This window comes from Chaetodon trifascialis, chromosome 24 (genome assembly GCF_039877785.1).
Source record: "Chaetodon trifascialis isolate fChaTrf1 chromosome 24, fChaTrf1.hap1, whole genome shotgun sequence".
Taxonomy (NCBI): domain Eukaryota; kingdom Metazoa; phylum Chordata; class Actinopteri; order Chaetodontiformes; family Chaetodontidae; genus Chaetodon; species Chaetodon trifascialis.
Window position 1 is genome coordinate 1,798,630 of NC_092079.1, and position 20,296 is coordinate 1,818,925.

Sequence of the window (20,296 nt, forward strand, 5' to 3'; positions counted from 1 at the left end):
ATCTCTCTGTCTCTAGTTTCCTTCCTGACCTCATTGTCTCTGTCATGTCCTCCTCCTCCCTCCTCTGTGCAGCAGGGTTTGTTTTGGCAGCCTGCAGTGTCTAGTGTGTGTATGGCACTGGGTTGCACCAAGGTCTGGACCCAGCGGTGCCCCCCCGGTCCTCAACCCTGATTCTGCTGACAGGGTCCAACTCACCATGAGATAATGCCATTCCAGAGGGATCGTGACTAAAGCCTCTCTTTCTGGCTCTCAGGTATATAAAGAGGAGGCAGCCGTAGAGCGGACGACAAAGCACTCTGGAAACATTCTTCGTTTATTGATTTTCATCAACATTCGGTTCTCTCTATCTTGTCTCACCTCCTTCCATCACCTGCTGGACTCTGAGCTGAGCGGGTACATCTGCCAACGTGAGCCAAGCCAAGCTGAGCTAGATCCAACTCTCTGCAGTCACTATGGATATTGCCATCCAGCACCCCTGGTTCAGACGCGCCCTGGGCTCTGTCTACCCTGCCCGACTCTTTGACCAGTTTTTTGGAGAGGGCATATTTGACTACGACCTCTTCCCCTACACCGCCTCCACTATCAGCCCCTATTACAGACAGTCACTGTTCCGCAGCTTTTTGGATTCTTCCAACTCCGGCATCTCTGAGGTAACAAGACCAGACTCAGGTTCCTTCATGTCAGGAAGCACATCATGACTCTTTGGATAGATTGGCTTAATTTATATGTTCATAGGAGAACGGATATAAAGGCTGTTAATGGCCATATTCATCTGCATCAAAACAAAAGTTTTTAGTAATGTTAAGAATCAAGACTTTTCCTCCCATTTTCCCATCCACTGTCCTCATCATTGTACTTACCTTTGATATCCTAGGGTTGTTTGGTTTAGTTGCTCTACATCTAAACTTAAATGCTCCTATGCTCAACATAATTTTAAGTCAAGAAATGACATTTCCAAAAGGTTAAGAACTTACATTTTCAGAGGTTCAGTCTCTTCTTTTGACAATGTTATGATACAATGGACCCTCTCTGTGCTTGTATGGCCTTCAGGTGAGGTCTGACAGGGATAAGTTCACAGTCTACCTGGATGTCAAGCACTTCTCTCCTGATGACCTCAGTGTGAAGGTCACTGAAGACTATGTGGAGATCCAGGGCAAGCATGGGGAAAGACAGGTAGTGCTCGTCTTCTCTTTCATACACACATTGCTTCTAAAGATAGTAGGACTGTTTCATAAGGCATGGGGTCAATATAGACAGGGGTATCTATGAATTATTTTGGTTCATTTCCCTCTGAAGAGCAATGTAACCTTGATTCAAAAGCAACTTGAATGATGATGTTGGTAGTCTCACTTATAACACCTCAAATGAAAGGTGAGTGAGCGCTGTATTTTGTAAAACAAGCATTTTTTGTAAAAGTTGTCTTAGAAAAAGTAAACAGAATTACTCTAAGACAGGGCTTTATAGTTGAAACATTGTGTGTGTAAATCGATACAACAGATATTTTAGAATATTCACACAGAGCCTGTTCTCACTCCCAGAGTTTCAAATACAACTTTGCAAATTTGTTACGGCCCTCGAGACACAGTCAGGCATTACAAAGTTAGTATTTGATGCAGCAGAAATGAGAATGGGCTGTCACGCCAAGCTGACTGGTAGGATTGTGCCCTCTGCTGGACGATCACCACTGCTCAGGCAGTTTAAATGCTTATGTATATATCCGCTGAAATAATGTGATCACATGGAAAGAAGTCTTTGTTTTGACACTGACAGCTCCGCTCTCCCCTTATATTTCGCATTGTGAGTGAAAATGGTGGTGAAAATGAGGGTAGAAACAGGTAGTCAGATTTCCCATACATCACACAATACAGCCAATATGGTGTTTTGTTGACAGGCCCTTATACTTAAGGTGTTTAAGTTAGATTTGTTCAGTGGAGTTGAGGGAGGAAATTTTGACCACTATTAGTCCTTCTACTACAAAATCAGTAAGCGTTGTCTTTGCAAAGCATTTACAGTCATAATTAAATTAAGACAGAACTTCACTTTGCAATTAACTTTCCTTTAATTATTGCTAAACCTACTGTTTTCCAGGACGACCATGGTTACATCTCTCGTGAGTTTCACCGTCGCTACCGCCTCCCCTCCAGTGTTGACCAATCATCAATCAGCTGCACCCTGTCCGCTGACGGTCTGCTCACTCTGACTGGGCCAAAGGTCATGGGGGGGAGTGAATCCGGCCGCAGCGAGCGCAGCATCCCTGTCACCCGTGATGACAAGCCCAACGCTGCTGTGTCCTCTTAGAGGCTGAGTGGTTGGGGTTGACCAGGTGGAGGTGCTGGAGGGGCTCAGCTCCCCCCTACAACCTGCATCGACTGGGATGGATGACGACAGAATCTCTATCCTCCACCCCTTGGCTTCTTCTTCTTCCTTTAACTTAGAGGATATCTCTGTCCTCCTCACTTCACTTTCTCCTCTGTAGAATCTTCTTAGCACTCTCTTACAGTATTATTAGTATCATTGTTTGAGATTAACAAAAATCTCCCCATGAGGATGGTTAAGTGAGGGGCGGCTGGACTTTTTGAGGAGAAAACTACTATAAGGACGAGACATTCACATGACCTGATACTTCATTCTGCTGATTGTTGTTGATCTGTGTCAGAGCGAGCCCTCTGACAGCACAGATGGTTGGGGTTAAGCTTGGATGAAAATGTCACATGTCTTGTCCCAGATTTTCCATCAGTGAAGTTCTCTGAGGCCCTGGCTGCTTCCATTCTTGTGCTGACATTTTGAACCCTCTCTCTTGTCATAAATATATCCTGTACTGTAGTCTAGGCCCTGTTCAATGGATACATGCTCATAATTGAGAAGTCCATACTAAAGAAACATACAATAAAGTTGTACAATTAACCAAAAGCAACTCCTGTGAGGGTTTATTTTTCACTCTTCACTTCAGGTTTCAGTTTATTCATTGTGGTGCAAATTGCTAATAATGACATTAATGTAATTCTTGTGGGTTCAGAGTGACTCTTAGCTGAGCTAACATGCTTCCACTAAGGCAAGAGTATTTAAGTTATAATCCTTTAGATTTCCTGATACCATTAATTCATTCATTCACATCACCTACTTGCGTATGAGGGATTGACTTAAAATGACGCAGCATGTAGTCCTGCGTTACTGTTTAGAATTTAATGTTACTGACATCAGCTTCAGTCGTTCACTGTCCTACAGTATGTATCAGAGCTGGATTAATCCAACAATTCCTATTACTGCTGCTTCACATTAAAAGCATTCAACTAGTGAAACATGTAGTGGATTATATTGTGAAACATCCAGTGTAAAAATAAAATAAATCAGATTGTCACTGAGGTTACAATTGTGACCATTCAGCAAAAATGTATGTGGAACAAGATGAGTCATTTTGGGCATTTTTGTAAGTGGATGACTGAAAAGGAATATTGGAATATGTAAGAGTAGCAACAGTGAGCGATTAGATGAAGACTTGCAGGCTTGTACAAACCTATATTTTATTCACAAAAACTGGGTAACAAACAAATTAAGATGAAATAAACAAGAATCTGAACAATCTGAGGGCTCAACAATGAACAGTAAAAGGTAAAAAGTTGTATAACTTTGATGAAAACTTTCATCTCTACATTTTCACCTCGCTTTGCACACAAAGTGCTAATAACAGCACAAACAGGCTAAAGTCTAAAATCTAAAGTCACAATTTTGAATCCACGTCAGAGGCTGATCTGTTTACTTCCCTGAAACTGGAAACACACAGACACTCTTCACTTCATCGCTCCTGTGACTCCAGTACCTGTTGGAGGGCCTGCAGGTCCTCCAGGGTCTGCTGGGCAGCCAGACTCAGGCTGGGCTGCACCGCGGAGGTGAGCCGGCTGACACAAGCCTGGATGTCTGGATCCAGCAGAGAAGAGCCAAGCAAAAGCAGCACCTCCTCCTCCAACAACACCGATTGCAGGAGACGCAGAGAGTGGAGACACACCTCCCAGTCTCCATCTGTCGAACAAACAGATGGTGTGTCTCTGTGTGTCTAATCGTCAGAAAAACAGTGTTTTAAACCTCAATGGGAATGCCATCAATCCCCAGTGATTTACCAGTGGAGAAAGAGTTGATGCATCCAATGACTCTCTTTCTAAAATTTCACCTTCACAACTGATTTGTGAAAGTGTCTGATCGTAGTTTACTGGAAAAAATAATTCAGTAGCAGAGCCAGTGAAAGATTCTGGCTCCTTTACAAAAGAAAATAAAGCTGAAATGATCCACTTCCTCAGACAATACTTCCTGTGAAGATGTAAGTATATCATCATTTGTGGTATGCAAATTCCAAATGTTTGTCTTAGAGAAAAAGAGATAAGAAAATAATCAATATGACTAGCTTGTTGCCCCTTTAAGCCATGTATATCTTTTTCAGTCTGGATGGTGAAGCCTCCAAATGTGCACTAAATATTTGGATGCCTTGGATTTCACCAAGTGCCTGGGGATGGCTGCTGAAAAATCTCTGCTCGTATTCAAAATTGCACTGAAGCCACCAGCTGTCACATTTTGGTTATCATTTTGAGTACAGATAACATTATTCTACTGTTACATCTAACAGAATCCACCTTTCATCTTTATCAGTTTGAACAGTGAACTATGTGTTGCAGTTCCTTCTTAATCAATAATCATGATCCCATGTTGTTACTAAGGGAATGGCTGAAGTATATATCCCAACCCCATTCTGTTCCATTTTAATTAATTTTTTTTTTTTTTATCTTGCAGCCATGCGAAAACAACATACACAAACAGTAAAGCATGCCTGTATTTGCTTGGTCATTGAATTAATTAATGGTAGCATAATTAATGCAATAGCAACAAGTCGTGCAAATGAGGTAAACCTCTTTAATAAAAGAAAGAGGCAAACGTGAGTTAAAATTATGAGGCCGGATGGAATAACAAACTATTCTGAAAAGAAATACACACAAATATATTGGTATGTATCAAATATACAGGTACTGCGCTAGTTATTTGAAAAACTTCGTACACCAACATAGTAAACAGTATAAACTAATAAACACAAACATCACATGGTGTGAAGTGGCTGAATGCAAATGAAGTACTGCAGTCTCTCTGGTGACACTTTAAGGCTGTAAATACATTAAAGTTTGTTATCTCCACCTCCTGCTGCTGTTTGATTTCCAGCTGAGAAAGGCAGGGTTAAACTTCAACCTGCCGCCAGCCACCCGCACTGCATTTAAAGTAGCTTTTCCTGCCCTTGAAGACACATGACAAGTGGCACACAGATATGGTCAAATGGAGTGCAGCCACTGATCTGATATGTTTGCAAGTTCTTGGGAGGCAGAAGTCAGTTCTAACTCTTCTCAGGACACCCCAGACAAGAAAATAGGTATATACCGTATACGTATGTATATGTATATTGCTGCAGAGGAGTTCACATGCAGTTCACTACACAAATTATGCTAGAAAGATAAATGGTGTGTTCATCCATACTGCCTACTTTTACTGATGAACAGAATTGCTTAAATTTGAGGAATGTTCTCACTGGGTCATGTAAACTCTTAGAGGTCCATCATATGTCCAAGTACAAGTGAGGTACTGAGTACGCCAGTTCCACTGAAATCATGGTTGAGTTTGAATCTTCTGCCCTTTGTCAGATCTGTGCTGAGCAGCTGCAGAAATAACTGAAACCCTGTAACTGGCTTGAAATAAATGTACTTTACATGTGAACGAAAATGACCAAATGAATGACCTTAATGACCTTTGATAGGCTGAAGGAAGCTAATCCCTGTGTAAAATTTATGTTGGTGGTCTTAATGAGACTGGTGTGTTTTCATAATAACCTTCTTACCGTTCAGCAGGGCCTTGATGAGAGGCAGGAGTCCTGGGTTCTCACTGATGTACTTCAGTCCTTTAATACTGATACTGACATTATATAGAGCCATCAGCATCAATCTGCAGCAAAACATAGTCAGTTAGTACATACTCAATTTTACCAAAACACAACTGCATACTTTGGCAGTACTCACTGACACCTATCTAGATACTGACATGCCTTACAATCTATAAGTGCATTCAAATTTGTGCTTTTAACAAGCAGTAAGTGGTGGAAGTGCATACAAATGGTGGCTGGTCTACACTATTACTATTACTATTTCTCCTCTCTTTTGTAAAAAGTTGGTCTGAATAATCCGAGTTAGCAATCAACCTTATATACAGTGCCTGAATAAACTAGTTTTATTCTGAGCTTAACATAACAGTTTAAATAGATAATAAAAAACTCATAAAATATAATTGATGAATAATAAAATAATGTTATTAGAAATGATGTGAGTAAAACCAGAAGAGTAAGGAGGGGCATTAAAAGGAAAATAAATATAAAAGTAATGAGAGAATAAAAGAAGAGGAGATATGATGAAGTCAATCTAGACATAAAAAAAGAAGAGGGAAACATAAAAAATAAATAAATAAAGGAAAGCGAAATAAATAAAATAAATAATGTTCATGGGATTAAAGCAAATCTGATATAAAAGGTTGGACTAAGATTAAGAGCTTTATAAACCAATAAAAGAATCTTAAAAAAAACAACCCTTAAGCAAACAAGTAGCCAATGCAGAGACTTTAAAGTTGGTGTAATGTGAGCAATCAATTCTACAGGTAATAGCCTTAATAAATGTTTCTGTATTGGCTTTAGAGGGACATTTTGAATAAGTATGATCTAAAAATTTTGGTTTTGTCCTAGTTGAGTCGAAAGAAATTCTAAACCGTCCATAATTTTATATCTAAACTACAGTTAAAAAGGGCATCGATTTGGCCCTGGGTCATCAGGAGACACAACAGTGTAAAGTTGTAACGCCATCAGCATAGCTATGGAAAAGTATGCCGTGCCTCCTGATGGTGTTTGGTTAATATTTCTCTATTTCAGGCCATGGTACACGTACACTTTTAGTCTGGGGAAGACACCAGGCTTCATCAACTCCAGAAGCGTCATCAGAGTGTCCAGCAGGACATGAGCTGAGCTGGAGAGGAAGTCCCGCCCACACGTCACTGCTGCTATGTCTGATTGATGCGAAATAAAGATAAAGCAGGTCTTTGAAAGATGCATGGTCGAGAGTCGCTGAGCCATTGACATTTTCAGTTTATGTTGCATTCAGTTCCTGCAGGAGAAATTTCACAACTGACCTCGACGGCATTAAATGTGTTTGATGTGATCACTATGTTATGATTCGAGTTTTCTGTTTTGTGCCATGGTCCGGCTGTGCCCCTCCCTCATTCTTTGTGTTCCTTCTAATAGTTCCATATAACATTCTGCACTTGAATCATATGAGCTGCTGTAACCCAGTGGATCCAGGTAAGACTCAGTAGTATAAAACCTACCGATGTACAGAGTATACTATTGAATGACCCATATAAAAGCGGTACAAAACAGTAATCTGAAAGCATGTGTGAATGCATCACTTCGTTGTTCTACAGAAGCTGTGGACTCACTCGTAATGGTTCCAGCCAGAGCCAGTACAAACTGGTGCTCCTGGGAGTTGTGGTACTCAGTTTCAGTTTTCACCTCCTCATCCAGAGACCGGATGAAGCTCTCCAGAGTCTGAGCAGCGACTGTCAGGAAGGATTGCAGCTTCCCCTGCACCACCATCACCACCATCAGACACGCATAATATACACGCACCGGACAACACAACTCCACCAATCAGCTGTTAAACATCAAATTAGCAGTGTACTGTTTAACATGAAACTCTGAGAGTTTGCAATTTGGCCTGACCATCACTGTGATGAGCATAACACACACACAAAGAAAAAACCTGTGTAGGTGACTCACGTCAGCCAGCCAGTGTGTGATCGTGTGCTCCCTGGCCGAGCTGCTCCACAGCAGACTGCAAGCTGCGGATCCCAAACCAGAGCAGAAGTCTGCCTGCTGCTGTAGCTCTAATCTGTTCTGCCATAGCTGCTCACGTAGCAGCAGCTTTTCCTATACACACACACACACGCACAGCAAGGTTTCCTTATACAAAGCACTGGATGAGGTAGAGCTAGAGAACACCATGGTTTTACATAGAGTGGAATTTCTTCCACCATGTGAATTATTTTCTGTTACATCAATGTCACTGTTATCTATGTATTGCTGGGTTCATTCACCTCTCTCTCTTTCTGACATTCAGTCTGCGCTGCATCCAATCGGGACTGAAGGTACAGACACTCCTGTCGCAATTGCTCATTATCCTGTACAAGGTGCTCCTTCACTTCTCACACACACACACACACAAACGCAGATTTGTAGGTTTACATGTACCAAGGTCAAGTGATCTGCTCAGAGGTACAACAACTATTTCTTAAGGCTGAATGCGTTTAGATTGTTCATTCAATATTTGTATCTGTACTGTCTTTCAAGCAGAACTAACAGCTTTGAGATGGCTTTGAAGATGGCGAATCAGAACAATTTCTGGTTCAAACAAGGTTTGAGGAAATACCAGGAGGATATAAGAGAATTAATATGTTCCCTAGATGCTGTAAGTAACTGTACTTGCGATACATTCTAGAAGATGTTCAGCCAAAGGGTTAGACCTGGTTAGTTTGGAAGTTAATGGAAGCAACATTTTGTGCAAACTGGTGTCATTTGCACACGTACAAAACATTTTTGCAGTTTTAGAAACATTTTGTGAATGTGGAATTAAAAATTGTGAAGGAGTATTTTGTGAGGTGGACACACAAACTGTCTGTGCATGTGACCCTGAAGTTTCCAGCACAGCAGTGATCCAGTAAAAGCTATATGTACCAATTACCTAAGGATGAAGATTTGCTCAGTCAACTGCACAAAATATCATGATACCAATATGCAGATAGTATTTGATGCCAAATACAATCTACTGGATAACATTTGACTTGGCTTCTTGTGTGAATTGTGTTTGTAGTGCCATTTAGGAGGACTCCTAGCAGAAAGATAAGTGAATACAGCCTTGGTACTGTATGTGTATATAAGATCAGGTGTGGGTGTGGTAAGAACAGGTTGTTTACAACCACATCTGTGGCCATATTCATAAAAAAATTCTGAGAATGATGATGTAGTAGAGGGGACTTCTAAGAGGCTGAAGAGTTTCTTAAGCAGAGGAAAAAATGGTGGAAAGAGAAGGAGGTAGGAGAAATATTCTCCTGAACGCTGAATCTCAGTGAATTAATGAAATGCTAAAGATTAGATCGTGCAGGGCTAATATTTGTGGCTGATCTCATTTGAGATGCACGCACATCTACCATCCAACGCCAGAAATAAAAGTGATCACAACACCAAGACATTTGGCAGCTGGAAAAATGCAGCAGTGCAGCAGTGATGACTTGGGTCTGTGTGTCTGAATAAGCACACAAAAAATTACAGTGCTTTCACAGCCTCATATTGTGGTGCAGTTCATCTCATTTCCACTAGATGTCCTCACCTGACAGGCTCACAAAGGGGCATTCATGGACACAGCAGCCTTCCTGCTGTTGTTGGTGTAATTGATAGCAGTTATGGTTATGGTAGAGTTATATCAATTAATGCAGCTACGTATAGAAGCTGGCCAACAATCATGGAAAATGATGAAAACAGCCATTTTTTTCTGTTAAGAGGCCAATCAAATAGACCCATCCATCCATCCATCCATCCATCCATCCATCCACCCACCCATCCATTTTCTATACCGCCTATCCCTTTCGGGGTTCTAGGGGGGCTGGAGCCTATCTCAGCTGTCAACAGGCGAGAGGCAGGGTACACCCTGGACCGGTCGCCAGCCGATCGCAGGGCAACATATACACAGACAACCATTCACGCTCACACCCACACCTAGGGGCAATTTTAGAGTCACCAATTAACCTAATGCGCATGTTTTTGGTCTGTGGGAGGAAGCCGGAGTGCCCAGAGAGAACCCACACATGCATGGGAAGAACATGCAAACTTCACACAGAAAGGCCCCACCCGGGGATCGAAACGGCAACCTTCTTGCTGTGAGGCACGCGCCACCGTGCAGCCATAAAATAGATCACATACTAAAATTACCAGCATGGTAACAAACGTAAGCAAATAAATATAACAAGGTTAAGTTTAATGGAAGCATACTTGTGTGAGTGTGAGCGACTCGAGCTTTGCGCAGCATTTCAATCAGGTTCCCGTTCAGAACTCTGGGCAGGAACTCCCTCAGCTGCATGACCTCTGTGGTTAACTTCTCTAAATCTCTTTTCCTCACTCTGACAAAACCATCCTGAAAAACAAAGCACAAACCTCAATGCAGACATGGATCTGAAAAGACATTAAGGTGGGATTTTAAAAAGGTGAGACTTCCATCCACCCACCAAGTTACTTATCTGCACACAACACTAGGTGAACATAAGGTGGCATGATTTATTTTATTATCTATACACAGACATGAGAAATAAGTAAAGGATTTACAGCAGTGTGGGACTAATAAAGGAATATCTTATCTTATCTTAATGATATCAAACCTATCAATCTAGGTGCTAAGCAGGATGCCAAAGATCAGTTCATTAAAGTGGTCGCTTCAGTGTTTGCACTGGTAGTCTAACACCATGTTTCAGACCTCAAAAAAGCTTTACATACAAGATCTGCGAGAAAGTTTAGCAAACAATGTTGCAAACGGGGATGGTTCCCCCAGGAAAATCAATCAGACTGGGGCTAGGTTTGGGATTTTAGACACACGTGCACACACACGAGCGCGCACACACACAGTACACACACGTATGCGCTCACAGGACACAAAAGTAGACAGACAGACAGACAGAGAGACAGACACGCACGCACGCACGCACGCGCACGCACACGCACACCTCTATTTTATGCAGTAATTGTAACCCATAAATTTTTAATGGCTGGTCCGTTCTGACCGGGAAGACCGAAGGGTGTACATAAGTTCAATAACGCATCAAAAATAGGAAAAAAAAATTAAAAATAAATCTCCAAATTCATTTTGTATATGCCATGTGTGAGCAAAGTCAAGGAACCTTATGACAAACAGATGAACTTAACTTCATAATTTAGAGAGAGAAATTGTCATTCGGTCAGATTTGACCGCGAATACAACAGGAAGGTTAAAAATGACAGGCACGACACAAAACTAATGCTGTTAGAGGGGAGCCAAAACAATTCAAATGTGTAACGTGCTACCGTTTTTACCTTGGACTGACCCTTAACACCAGTGATTACTAGGTTAAACATGTATTGAACATGTTCAGTTGAGTAGGTACCTCTTTCCTTGCTTTTACCTTTGCTCCATGACTCCCTGACATCGTCTTCACCGACGTGTGTTTATAGCTTCTTCTGCTTCTGGTCCTACTTGTCCTGTGAATTGTTAGCATCGTGGTTATCAACTTTAGCACATCCTCTAACCTGACATGAAAACACAATTAGCTAAAAAACGTCAAACGCAAGGGAAAAGTGTGAAACACTTGTTGTTAATACTGTCAAATCAGTTGTTAATACTGTCAAATCAAATTAAATATATAATGTATAATGTTTTATTATAAAGTTTCCCTCCGACCTTTAGGGGGCACAACGGCGCGTGGTGTTCCTGACCGGTGTTTAGCCGAAACCGTCCTGCTCAGAGGAAATTCCAAATTCCAGTCCGGGTTTTATGATTCTCTAACCGGGCAGAGAAGCTTAACTCTTCCTTTGTGCTTAAACCTTTTTAAGTCTGCACTGTGGGACCGGGACACAGTGAAACACTTTCAAAGTTCACTCATGTCTGTGGGACTAGAATCTGACGTATCCAGCGATGAGGCATTCACCAGCCGTTTTCCCATCCACCGCGCTTGTAGGGATGGAGATGTTGGAGCGCTGGTCCCGCTGTTACAGCAGCTCACACACCAAGCTTATCTGACCGTTGAGGACTCCTGCCACGGATGGTCCCCCATGCACTGGGCTGCTCACTACGGACAGGTAACGATAGGGATTAAATTACTCGATGGGTGAAGACGCACAGCCACCTAACGTTAGCAAAAACTGTCGGGGATGTTTTGTATTTCGCGAAGACACACACCCTGCAAAACTTTTTCTAGGTTATAACATAAAATACCAATTTTACTGCAGTAAACTTGAATCACGGCTTCGCTAAATGTTCGTTCACTACTATGAACCATTTCAAAAGGTTGATATTTCATGGAAATTACACTCTCTTAGTAAAGTAGAAGTCCTTTTTTGGTGAGTGTTTTGTGCGGTATTGTAATACAGTTACATCTGTAAGTTACTGTGCAATAAAGTTGTCGTGCTCTAAAAAAAAAATCAAATAAACAATGAAACGGGTTTCAGCATTTTCATTGGTTCCAGTGGAGCCAATGAGTATTCAGGCGCCAAAACAGCTCTCGGAAAACAGGAAATTGTAATGTCCGTGATCGTCTTAAGGTTTAGTTCATGCTGACTTAACCTACCTTGAAACATTTCTTTACTGACAGTAACATGGTAAAATTCAATACTGTAAATCAGCAAATGTACATGGTACATTCCACAGTATACCATGAAACCAGGATACTGCTGCAACCCTACTTCTTACAGTGTTCTACATCTGTGATGATTAACTTCATTCCTTGTTAACCAACATGTTTCCAATACTCTTCTTACTGGCCCCTGTTCTGTATTTCTGTGCACACAGCTAGAGTGTGTGGTACGTTTGGTGCAGATGGGCTGTGAGGTGAATACGTTGACCAGCCGCTTCAACCAGACACCAACACACACTGCAGCGTTTGGAGGACATCCTCACTGTGTGCTGTGGCTGACTCAGGCTGGAGCTGACGTCAATAGACAGGTCAGTCGTCCAACACCGGCCAGTAGCAGCAGTAACAGTAGTATAAGTATATAAGTAACAGTAATATTGAAGTACCTGAAAGGTGTGCTCAAGTACAGTATTAGAGTAAATGTATTTTGTGGATAAATAGAAATGTAACACCACTGGATCACATTGGATGTCACCTAGAATATCTTTTATCTTTGCTATTTATGGGAATGGAATATAAAGTTATTACATTAAGCTGATTTCACTTATATTTACACTGCTGACTAGCAAAATTCTGGAAAAATTTTTGGGGAATTGTAGTGTTTTGAGTATGTCCTTGTCAACTGAATAATAAAAATGCATTTCTTCCAGTTTACTAAGAGGGAGTACATCTGAGAGTGTTGTCTCATTGGGGGCGTGCTACACGATCCAGTTCCTTTCATTTTACGTGTTTTGTGTCTTCAGGATTTAGTTGGTGAGGCTCCCATCCACAAGGCAGCTCGGTCAGGTAGCTTGGAGTGCATCCAGGTTCTGTTGATAGCAGGTGCTAAACCACAGTGAGTATCCTGCAGGCTGACCTTTGTGCAGCAACACAGCAGCTCTGTCATGCCGAGTGCGAGGCACAGCAGCAACTACACATCTTCCCGCTCTCTTAGAGTCGTTTAGGCCAAATCTTCTCACCAGGTTTGGTAATAATAATCACAATTTGGTATGTTTTCTGTTGTTGTTAAATCTCAGTGAGCAGGGGCTGGTAGCACCAACAGGGCTCACAGCCAGTCTTAATCTAAGCCAGTTGTAACTTGCATTGTGGTTGCACCGCCTAAGCTTAAACCATCTTTTTAATAAGACCAGGCGAGCAGGTGTAAAGTCAAAATTTTGGCTGATTCTATAGGAAGAACACCTTTTGAGCAGCGTTGTAATGACAGTGGCATGTCTTGTGTATTGACTTTGGAACTAGAAGCAGCATCACTGCTGTTTGTGATTGCGATTTTTACTTCTATATTTGCCAGTTGTGTTTGAATGAGAGAGATGAGCAGACACACACAGACAGAAGCCACATAAAAGGATTTATTTTAGAAATTCATGAAGTTATTATAAGGATTAGCTCTATGTGTGATTAGAATGGATTGTTGACCAGCTTCAACAACTGCGCTCTTCTTTATGTGTCCTTTATATTTGGTTTACAATGACCAGATATTTAGCGCAACAGTGGGAATGTGAAGAATCGCTAAGACTGGGTATAGTTAAGACTAGGCTTAGTTTGGTTGGTGCAACCAATATAAAGTCCATTCTAAAGACTGCATTTAGGACCAGGCTTAGTGAAGACCAGTTGGTGCAACCCATCCCAGCTGTTCGGGAGGGAACAGGCCGCACTTGTTTGCTTTCATCTCTCTTAGTTTTGTTTTGTTTTTTTACCAGTATAGTTTCAACCATTAAAGCTGCAGTAGGTAAGTTGTATAAAAGTAATTTTTTGTCATATTTGATAAAACTGTCCCTATGCCCAGACAGCAATACATGAAACATGTAATCTGTGAAAAAGAAAAAAAAACGGCTCCATTGGTCCCACCTACTGCTCTTACTGCGATTTGCAAAAATCCACCACGCCAGACACAAAATAACCAATCAGAGCCAGAGGAGCATCTGAGGGAGTGTCTATCATATGTCAATCACTACTCACACACGCTGAAAACCGCCCCCTCTCTCCGCTCACGCTGCCAGCTGCCACTCAGTCAAACAGCTCTGTGAGCGGCGTCAGGAGGCTAGTGAAAGCTATGGTGGAGCAAGAGCCACCCGCCAAGGAGAAACTGCCCATACCACCGCTGCCAATAACAGCATATACAACTAAGACAACAAATAACCATAAAGCTAATATGGTGATTGACACAGCAACACTCCGCAACACGTATGTTAGCGACTGTGATGTAGCGGCTGGGCAGAGTTAGCTTGTTTCCAATGCTAAAGCTAACATTAATGGTTGTCACCGCAACAGGCAGGGCATGAGTGCAACAGAGAGGGAGGGGGAGTGACGTGGAACTTGTGTTGGTTCAAATTTTCAGACTAAGGGCTCTATTTCCGACTCCGCCTCCAGCGCGTACACAGGTGAAACAGGGATGTCTGGTGATCTGTGACTCAAATTGCCTGGTGACAAATGTGTATACCACTTTCCCCGGGTCGGCACATGACTCATTCTAGCATCTCTACAGTCTTTCAGGGGGACACCCCTCTGGATGGGTGGCTGCTAGGTGATAACGGCTGTCCACTGAAAACATGGTTGGTGACGCCATATATCACACCGTCAACAAGACGGCAGCGTGGTTTTAACGGTGTTTTCAGCAGTGCTCGTCCAGTCTGACTGCACACTGCAATCAGTAATTAGCAACAGCCACGATTCAATGCAACTATCTGAGTCAGCACATACAGTCAGACCTAAATGTATATATTTTGATCAGTATCTCATCTGACCACATCGCAAGCACGTTCCGCACGCATAATGGTCACTCACCCTGACCGAATGTACACAGGTGAAACAGGGATGCAAACTAATCAATTAAAGTCGCTGTGCCAACCAGAAACAGCCGTGGCGTCCTACAGAGCATATATACTGCATCTATCTCAGAGCACTCGAGAGGCAGACACATGGAAAAAAACATAAGTGATGATCATTATCTGCTATTACCCACGTCATTTCATTCCAAATACAAATGTAATCATAGTAATGCTTAACGTTATCTACAAAGATGGAGTACATCATTGGTTTGAGGAGGAGGAGGAGGCCAAGGATTTACCATCTAAGGACCTCATATTTAGACATGAGTGACGTCAGTCTCCTCCTGGGAGAAGTTTGGGCGTCGGACACTTTCCTGTGCGGGCTCAGTCATCCTCGAAACTTGCCATGTGCCTCGCCAGCGGTGTTGTTAAAGGTAAAGCGAGGAGCTGCTGTGGTTGGTGAAGACTTGACTCAGCTGTGTCAATCCCACTCCACGCCTTCTCCCCTCCCTCTTTCCGAGTTGCACCTCTGGGTGGGACTGAGATGAGAAGGGAGAGGAGATGCGCCAGCAGCGCAGTGTAGAAAGATATCAAAGTCTGCGCCGCCACGCCCCATCGGCGAAGCGGACCTGACTTTGCGCCGTGCCTGTGCCGCACCAGCGGCAGAGTCGAAAATAGAGCCCTAAGTCTGCTCTCTTCTCGATCTTACATACTGCAGCTTTAAACAACATGGTGAAGATACATGGGTTGAGGTAAAAATGTCATTGGCGAACTGGGAGGAGATTTGGCAATTTGGAGCAGTGATGGACACATGCAAACTAGGGAGCGTATCTATTTTTAAATAGTATTTAAGATACAGCTACTTTCAAGATTGCATTTTGTCCGTTCTATAATTGTGTACTAAAATCAGATGTGGGCTCAGGTCACTTGTTACCTAAACAAATCATTTTGTTATGCCCTCAGGCCCAAACTGTGTGATTTTGGGCTGTCCCCAAAAGTTCGCCATACATCTCACTGTGAGACACAACCACACTAACAGTCTGCATCAAAATACTGGCTGACACCATGCCGACATTAAGTCGTGTGAATTTTCAAACGCCATTTTTACATGAAATGATTTGTGTCCACATTGGCAGAGACCTCTGTCCACAGTGAAATGCCTGAACAACAACAAAAAAACTGCTAAATCTTTTCTTCTTTGCCCTCTTTTCAGTTGGCAAACAACAAAACTGCTTCACAGCCAGCATCTGGTAAGGAGCGGGACAGACGGCCGGCAGAGCAAATCAGTTTTTATGGCTGTGACGTCTGACAAAATCGGCATAAATGCAGGTTAATGACAACAGCTGCTGTATCGGCATTTAAAATGCGTGATCACAGAAAAAATCGGAGGACAGAATGTTGCCTTCTTCTGTAATCACCTATACTGTGTGTTTCTGCTCTCAGACAACTGAATGAGAAAGAAATAGGTATTTAATGTATTTTGTGGCCGATAAACACTATATGTTAAAAGCTGTCATTCCCAAACTGCTGTGCTGCTAAATCATTATTTTGCCAATATTTACATAAATTGAGGTTAATGTCAACAGCTCTGCTGCGTATTCAGCATTTAAAACGAACAATCATAGAAAAGCAAGAGGCCGTTAAAGGTTGTTTTAGACTTTAACTGCTGCTATGACCCCATCTACTTACCAACTAATCACAAATGATAGTGGAATACATTGGCTAGTGCCAGTGTTGTAAGTGGCTTTGGACATACGTAGATAGCAAAGTGGTGTGTGTGCTATAGTGTTTATAGTAAAGATCATTTTATAATTAGGTTAAAAAAATCTGTCAGCACTCCAGCCAAAGCCTGTTTTTTGTTGCAGTTGCAAAACATGAGAGCAGAAGAGATGGATGATGGTTGATGACATGTCTCTCCTCATGTATTGTATCCATTATAGCGCCGCAGCATAGTGCAATTCTTCACACAATGTGACATGCCTCAAAATAGATATTGCACAGTCTGCTGCAGACTGACACCAATATTTTATTAGACCGTCTCGCACAGCGTGACGTGAGATCTGAAAGTGTAAATAGGCCTCAGCGTACTCCAGGTACTGACACTGGCGTCGTAATTGAGCGAAACTGTGCTGAAGACGCAGGTGTTCTTGTAGCGTATAAGAAATGTAGTGCAATTAATAATTTCCTCCCACATTCTCATCATTGAAGTGCAGAAATTTTCCAGATTTTTCATTGGGCGCTCTCGTCTCTTGCATGTGTTTTATTGTCTTCAGCAGCTGCAGAGGTAAAAATGCTCTCACAGGTTATATGATAGACAAGAGGCAAGGTGTCTGACTTTAATTGAAATTGTCAAGGTAATTGTATTCATTTGAAACGGAGGTATCAAAAAAGCTGAACTGAAAATTGAGTTAGATTATACAAGACATCATAAGCTTTTCAGCCGTAGGGAACTTCACGGTCAGTGACATTTTACAGTGTTTGACTCTTTCTGGCATGCTGTATTATTAAAAGGAAGGATAGCCATGAGACACCCCGCACGTTTGGATGTGTCACAGCTATTGAGTTTGAACGCAATTTTTTTGAGTAATCCAAGAAAAGAGGGAGGCGTCCAAATAGTTGCTGCAGACGGGCCTGCGCAGTCTGGAAAGCCTCAAATAATATCTAGCACCAACACAGTGACTGGGCTGATCTGTCAGCCCATATTCGCTGGTTACAGATACGCAACATGTATGTCAGCATGTATGTCAGCAGATAAACTCATGAAATGGACAGGAAAAAATACCAGAGTCATGTTTCAGCTGCTCAGAAAGAGTGAAAAATCCTTCTGTGGTGACACTCACTAAGAACTGAAGGTTTGTGGAAGAGAAAAACCTGAAATCAGGTCACAACTTGGGCTCCTGCTAGTTGAGGGCTCCATTAGCTAAGCACAAAGTCGCTCTTTCAGTTTTACGCAGGGATGTCCAGCAATACCTAACCCTCTATTTAGAGCTTGGTTATTCTTTTCTGTTCAGGGTTATCCTCAAAAACAGCATTTAGAAGTTACTAACAGAGCCCCAGTGATCAGAACGTCCAACATTATCACATATTGGTATTTCAGTAACAGTTGTTCAGTCAACAGGACAGTGTTTTCTAATCTGAAATGTGCTTAATTGTTCATGTTTTGCACTGCAAATGATAGCTCTTCTGTTGTTAGCTGTGAATCCATTTCAATCTTTTTAATTTTACCATCCCACCTGTAAGATTTGATACATGCACAAACACAGCGGCACAGAAGGGGTAAAATTTAGCAAAATGAATGTGTTGCTTGGGGAGATTGACAGGACTGGAACAAATTTAGGAAACGCTGACATATTGTCAGCTGCCCGTGATGATGACAACATTATTTGATTGGCTCTTCTGATGCATGTGATAATCTCTCCCTGCAACATTAAAGCCTCCTTACTGTGAGGCTTTTATTTGATCAGTGTAAACCTTCCGCCAGTCAGCAGTGAGTGCAGGATGCAGTCGCACTGTTAGTGATGTCTAACGGAAGCATTTTGTCTCACCCCGTGCTCTTCTTGTTCAGTTTAAGGAATGCCAGCGGGCAGACAGCAGCAGACCTGGCCCACACTCTCGGGTTCCACGACTGTTTCCGCTTCATCTCCAAAACCCAGAAGCACCTGCTGCAGCTCAATGAGCTTCATGTGAACGGAGCACAGAACGGAAACAGAGCCCCATGTGGTCAGGACCTGCCCAGCAGAAAGAGGCTGCTGACTGCTGTGGACACATGTCACATGAAAAAAGCCAGGAGAGCTGACAGTAAGACATTTGTTGTTGTCATTTGTTGGAAACTATGTTTCTGTACGACCCTGTTGCTCATTGTAGCAACCCCTGTGCTAACGGGTCTACTCTGAAAAACAGAGGAAGATGTGCTGGTGAAGATGCCGAGCAGTGGAGGTGAAGAGCTGGAGAGCATGAACATGGAGTCCATGCAGGAGCTCAGCTCAGGTGGGACTAAAGCCTTTTTGCACATCAAACAGTTATGTGTCGATCACAAAATAAAAAGTACGTGCATGATCTGTTTATGAAGAGAATAACTATTTTTCATTAAAGCAGATTACACCAAAGCCGCCACCAATGACCATCATCACTCACTGCCTCATGCTGACCCTGAGCCACCCTCCTCGCCGTCTTCTCCTCCGGCCAATCGGCAGGGAGCAGCCCCTGCTCAGCACTCTTTAACTGACATGTGCGGTTCCCTGCATCTGATGGGCAGTCCCAGCAGCTGCGTGTCCCACCGGCCGGCCTGGTGGGGGCTGATGGGAGCAGACTGCGGGGAGTTCCTGCATTATGGACACTACCATGGCTTCGGAGACACAGCGGAGGAGCTGAGTGACAGCAGGCGCCTCGACTACAGTGGCGGCATCCAAGTCGAGCAGCAACACAAGCAGGCTGTGGGCAGCACCATCCACCTCTACCACGGTTCATGAAACAGACGGGGGTCTTCACAGCCGGGCTCCTGGAGACAGGGCTGGATTATTTGCCAAACAATCATTTTGGGCAATAATTATTTGCTGCTAAACCCAGAGCAACTACAATAGACATCCAGGACATGTTTAATCTAGTTTGAGGAAGTGTTCCAAACTCAACATCCAGCCATTAGCTTTTTTTTTTTTTTTTTAGCTTTCAGTTGTGTCTCACAGTGTGGAATTGGTCAGAAACATCCCAGCAACTCAGGTTGCACTGTAAAAGGGCGTTTTGACAGCTTACATACTGTATCATGTTCAGAGACACACACATTATGTCAGGTTGCATTATGGGGTGTTTCGTGTGCGTGCACAGTAGTTGGCTGTACTCTCTGAATGTGGCCTGATCTACCATCCTTCAGTAGGGAGGAACAACTTGCACTGACGTTGAAAATGTCATGTTAGCCTTGATCTACCAAAGGGAATATGTTAGGGGTTTGTGTTTTTGTTATTTGAAATAATTATTTGTTTTAGAGCAGATGAATGTCTTTATTCAGAGCTGTGCTGTACTTTTAAAGATATACTGTAGGCTTT

General features: G+C 42.6%; 3 protein-coding genes across 3 annotated transcripts; 2 read left to right on the forward strand and 1 right to left on the reverse strand.

The window, feature by feature from the left end:
* Nucleotides 1-273: 273 nt before the first annotated feature.
* cryaa (crystallin, alpha A) lies at nt 274-2,904 on the forward strand. The gene is made up of 3 exons (XM_070957867.1): nt 274-650; nt 1,051-1,173; nt 2,089-2,904. The coding sequence occupies exons 1-3, from the start codon at nt 453-455 to the stop codon at nt 2,296-2,298; spliced, it is 531 nt and encodes a 176-aa protein (XP_070813968.1). The 5' UTR covers nt 274-452; the 3' UTR covers nt 2,299-2,904.
* An 889-nt stretch (nt 2,905-3,793) lies between these two features.
* Nucleotides 3,794-11,292, reverse strand: hsf2bp (heat shock transcription factor 2 binding protein). Its single transcript, XM_070958159.1, has 8 exons — nt 11,251-11,292; nt 10,109-10,250; nt 8,161-8,264; nt 7,844-7,993; nt 7,504-7,648; nt 6,957-7,074; nt 5,867-5,970; nt 3,794-4,017 (listed from the first exon to the last, which is right to left on the reverse strand). Exons 1-8 carry the CDS (start codon nt 11,290-11,292, stop codon nt 3,794-3,796), a joined length of 1,029 nt encoding a protein of 342 aa, XP_070814260.1.
* Nucleotides 11,293-11,690: 398 nt separating this feature from the next.
* Nucleotides 11,691-19,775, forward strand: ankrd10a (ankyrin repeat domain 10a). The gene is made up of 6 exons (XM_070957874.1): nt 11,691-11,941; nt 12,651-12,803; nt 13,236-13,327; nt 18,823-19,055; nt 19,158-19,244; nt 19,353-19,775. Exons 1-6 carry the CDS (start codon nt 11,744-11,746, stop codon nt 19,724-19,726), a joined length of 1,137 nt encoding a protein of 378 aa, XP_070813975.1. The 5' UTR covers nt 11,691-11,743; the 3' UTR covers nt 19,727-19,775.
* Nucleotides 19,776-20,296: the final 521 nt, after the last annotated feature.